General features: G+C 35.5%; 2 protein-coding genes across 4 annotated transcripts in view; both read right to left on the reverse strand.

The window, feature by feature from the left end:
• Positions 1-5,000, reverse strand: part of LOC125274624 (polymeric immunoglobulin receptor-like) — an 859,185-nt gene that overhangs the window by 829,820 nt on the left and 24,365 nt on the right. The gene's annotated exons all lie outside the window — the stretch shown is intronic.
• Positions 1,625-5,000, reverse strand: part of LOC125274670 — a 9,840-nt gene continuing 6,464 nt past the window's right edge. Inside the window, exons 10-13 of the mRNA XM_048201066.1 lie at positions 4,483-4,560; positions 4,151-4,231; positions 1,981-2,085; positions 1,625-1,798 (exon numbers count right to left, since the gene is read on the reverse strand). Of these exons, the coding sequence (XP_048057023.1) occupies positions 1,698-1,798; positions 1,981-2,085; positions 4,151-4,231; positions 4,483-4,560 (365 nt within the window). The 3' untranslated portion in view covers positions 1,625-1,697. The remainder of the gene's footprint in view (positions 1,799-1,980; positions 2,086-4,150; positions 4,232-4,482; positions 4,561-5,000) is intronic.

Raw genomic sequence — 5,000 nt, forward strand, 5'->3', positions numbered from 1 at the left:
CAACAACAACAACAACACTATAGAATAAATCAAGGTGGTCCAGTAAAGGGAGACAATATTGTAAAATTTTAAAATACTCATAATACAGTTACTTTTTTAGTGATTACATGATTACATAATATTCACACAATTATTAATTATTGACTGATTCTTCCTGATTATTCTATTTTTCACTAAAATTGTTTTTTTGTCTGTTGCTTTTATGTTCAGAAAGAACACAGAACACGAGGAAGCCACACAGCATCTGACCACTGCATTTATAGAAATCATTTCACTTTTAAGAAGTATGCAAAAAATGCTGTTGATAACAGAATAGAATAAATTTGAAGACTTATATGCTAAACTGCTTCACATTTTTTCAAATTTCATTTTTGTCTACTTACCATACCCCATAATGGCAAAACAAAAACCATATGTAATAACTTATTTAATATGTAGAACAAATTTATATATAAATATAAAAAAAAGATCTGTCACATTAGCATTAGTAATCAGAAATAAAGCACATCTTGCAGTGATTACAGCCTCAGGTCTTTAGATTATGATAAAAGAAGCTTTGCACACCTGGATTTCTGTAAAACTTGACAGTGGAAAGTGAACATTCAGCCCAGTCTATGGTCCTGATAGCTCTGGATCAGGTTTTCATTATGGATATCTCTCTGTTTTTTTCATCCAGCTTTCCTTCTACCCTGACCAGTTCTCTAGTCCCTGTCGATTATAAAAAGCCTCACTTCATGATTCAACCTCACCGTTGGGATGGTGTTGTGCAGGTGATAAACGGTGCCTAGTTTATTCCAGACATGATGCTTTGAATTGAGGTTCATCAGACCAGAGAATCTAGTTTCTTAATAAGAGTCCTTTTGGTGTCATTTTGCAAATTTCAAGCAGGTTTTCATGTGTCTTCACAGAGGAGAGGCTTCTGTAGAGCCGCTTCACCATAAAGCTCAGATCAATGAATGTTGTAGTGATGTAGTCGTTTCTAGATCTCTGAATCTTTGCAAATTAAAAATATTGTGGCTTGGCAAACGAAATCTACAACAACCTTAAAGAATCATGTTGCATGATTTATTTAAATATCCTCCTCTCATAAGTTTTGCATCTGAAAGGAAAACTACAGTGGCAAATATAACTGTGTCCACACTTTTTCATTGCTCATCTTTCATAGAGTGTCTTTAGTAAATCCTGACTGTAGTTTTTTAACTCCAAAAGAGGGTTTGTGCTGATGCAAGCTGTTAATGTAATGTAAATCTGATTACAAGTGTCAATGTGATATTTCAGTTTTTTTCTTTCAAAATTAATCACAACTCTGGTTCTTGCTTTTTCATTATGATATATGGAGTGTAGATTGATGTGGGAAAAAAAGCACTTTAGCATAATCCTAAAACATACCAAAATGAAGGAATCTGAATACTTTCAGACATCACAGTTCTGTCTCTTCACAAAAACCCCATCATGACCAATAAAGTGATCAAGAAATGAAAACAATGTGCAGTTTAGCAAGCGCAAAGTCTAAAGGGTATATCTGCTTTATATAACTTAATTTTCCTTTTAATAATATAATAATGATTTATACATTTTATATAAAGCTTTAATTTGCTCATTTGCATATATAAGCAATCACATCACAATAATCCAATTTCTCAGCACCATATTTTTATGCCCTTTTATAAATATTGGGATAATAAAATACATTGTGATCATTGTAATTCAGTGATAATACCTGTCATGCTGAATTCATAGACTGCTATCATCCTCAGAACTTCAAGAAAAACAATCACACAGATCCATCCCATGTACTCTGTTGATTAAAACAAGCACTTTTGACCAGCATGCTTTTTTTGTGATTTCCCACAACAATTTCCACACTTTTACTTTTGTACAACAACAACAACAACAACAACATTCTCTTTAAAACTCTACATATACATTAAGTTTTTTTAGATGAAAATGAAAATTACAAAAATAAAATAAGTAGCATACCTTTCTCCCTTTCCAATATGGTTAGATGAATATAAATCACAAGGCCAATATCCAGGAGTGTTATTATTATTATCCAAAATAATGTTATCCATCTTTGGCAGAGACCTGTAAATGAAAAGATGACCATCTGAATTCATAAACTTTCTCAGGTCACATACTAGAACTGATCTCAAATCTGACAGATCAATTGAGAAGAGTCGGCATGAAATCAAATTTGAACATTTTTTTTTAATCGTAATGAAAAATTTCATAACTTCATCTTCCTATTTTTGACTCACTTGATGTCTATGACATATGCACTCACAATCAGATATGCCTCCATTCAGTTACACACCACTATACTTTTCACAATACAACCAACAACCAATGGATAAAATCAAGTCCCTGAATTGTTGTCTTTTATTGTGGCGACCAGGGCGGGCGAGAGCCGTGAGGGAACGGCGCGAGGCCGGTGGCGCGAGAGTTAACGAGCTTCACCTGGAAGGCGCGCCGGCCTTGAGTCTCTCACGGAGGAGCTCCGGGAGCATAAAAGGAGGAGCAACGACAGTGAAGGACGAGAGAGGACCAGGCCTGGATATTATTTTATGTTTTATTATGTTTGTGTGGCCGGCAGACGTCCGCGAGGGTCTGCCGGCATTACTTTCATTTTGTTCTGTGTTTGTTTTGTTTTCTTTGTTTCTTTTTTTCTTTGTTGCTCCCGGAGCTCCTGCATGAGAGACTCAAGGCCGGTGCGCTTCCCAGGTGTAGCTCATTAAATAGCCATTTTTACGGTGGCCGAGAGAGCTCAACGCGCTGCAAATGAAGAAAACACATGTAAATAGAAAAAACACCAGCAAATAAAGAAAACATCTTCATCAGTTTGACAACACATGCGCTGCAAAAGTCCACAACACATGTAAATAGACAAATGCGCTGCAAATAGGCCTGCTCATAATGCACATATGATCAGAATGTTAACAAACAATAGTACGTCAATGTGTTCCCTTATAACATTTTCATTGTGGTCTGAGCCAGTCCCGGCGCCAGGACAAACGATTTGGGGGGTATTATTTTGCGTTAAAAAATATCATTAATAAAATTATTAATAATGAATAATACATATTTTTAATAATTTACTTGATTTTTATATCTCAAATCCCAGTCAATTATTCACTGCAGAAAGTGAAACTAAAAACAAAAGCGAAGAGAGCTCTACCTTCAACATTGTCACAGATCCCCTGTCTCCCTGGACTACAATTCCCAGCAGCCTCCTGTTCTCCACACCTGCACTCACTTCCCTCGTCTTCTCCCCATCATCACTCAACACCCGCACCTGGACTTGATTATCCTCACTGCCTTTATATTGCACTCACTCCCTTCACTCCTTGTCCGTTCTCTGTTTTGTTAAAGTGTATGTTTGGTGTTCCTGCCCTGTGTTTATTAAAGTAGTATCTATATTTGTGGAAATCCGTATCTGCCTCATCTCTACACCAGCTACCTGTAACAAATATGTTCTGATAACACTATTTAACCTTAATTTATTTCTTAATATTTCTCTTGTGGCCCATACGTATTGAAAAAAATGAGATGAGATGTAGGTGTAACAAGTTGTTGCTTTTTTTTTAATGAGGAGTTATCTAATCTTATTACAGCACATCGGTTATGCGTGATGCGCTATTAATTATTGCGGGGCAAATTCAAATATTAATTTAATTCTAAAAGTAGCCTCATCATCATCATCATCATCATTCAGATCATCACAGAAGGGCTTGAAATCACTGGGCCTGGTATGTGCTATTTGCAGTGCGTTTGTCTATTTGCATGTGTTGTGGACTTTTGCAGAGCATGTGTTGTCAAACTGATAAAGATGTTTTCTTTATTTGCTAATGTTTTTTCTATTTGCATGTGTTTTCTTCATTTGCAGCGCGTTGAGCTCTCTCGGCCACCGTACTTTTTACTCAACAACAAAAACGTCACAATACAGCAGTTTCAATAGCAACCCCTGTTTCATGGCGACTTTAAATCATGGTTTAGCAAATAAATTAAGCATATTTTTATATACATATTTCTATTCATACATTATTCAAAATCACAAATTTACACATACAGAAGGGATATTATTATGGGTTTTACTCTTTCCACACCTACACAAATACAATAATGATAAGAATATATTTCAGCATGTACTTACATATGAACTTTGATTGAAGAAAAGGTAAAACTGGTACACAGAGAAGCAGTAGTGCTTGAACAAATGGCATCATTACAAATTCTAAATTAAGAGAATAAGTCATAAGGTACTCAGGAGTTCTTAAACATGAATGTTAAATGGCGCTCTTAATGACTTAATTCAGTTTTCACATTCATGTTAGCATGTCATTCAGCAGTTCTACATTGAGATGAAATTGGCTGAATTATAATCAACTGGATTTGTACACAGAAAAACAGTGTAAGCTGGTGGAATTTAAAACTACTTGTTGCATATCAGTGTAATTAATTAAGGGATCAGTATTCATGTCTTACCTAGAGAGGGAAGTCCAAATGAGAAGATCAACTGGGACAATTGACTCGAAGACAAGAGGAAAATCCCATTTAACAAAACTAAAAAAGAGAGAGAAAAGAAAACATGAACAGAAGAATAATTACAGGATTATAACTACAGTGACTGTACAGGAACCTGCTCTCTTTCTCTTGTTCTGCTTGGTTGTTCATTTTGAAATGTTTAAACACCTTTTTTATGATAGATTTCTCAAACACAGAGTGAGCACTAAATATCAGTTGTACAGCACTGAAAGATAACTGAAGTCTGCTGACTGGTTGAGATAAATATCTGTCACATGATGTCAAGTACTTTTTCTATTCTCATGACACTGGAAAGTGCAAAGATGGCACACAGCTCATATCACTAAGTTATATACTAGAGATTATGATGTGACAGAAACTATTTGGCCAGTATAATTCTGGTCACACAGAGCACCCATCTATTCATTTTCTATGCAGGGTCGCAGTAATACTGGAGACTATATCAGCATCTTGTGCCA

The sequence above is a fragment of the Megalobrama amblycephala genome, linkage group LG1 (genome assembly GCF_018812025.1).
Source record: "Megalobrama amblycephala isolate DHTTF-2021 linkage group LG1, ASM1881202v1, whole genome shotgun sequence".
NCBI lineage: Eukaryota > Metazoa > Chordata > Actinopteri > Cypriniformes > Xenocyprididae > Megalobrama > Megalobrama amblycephala.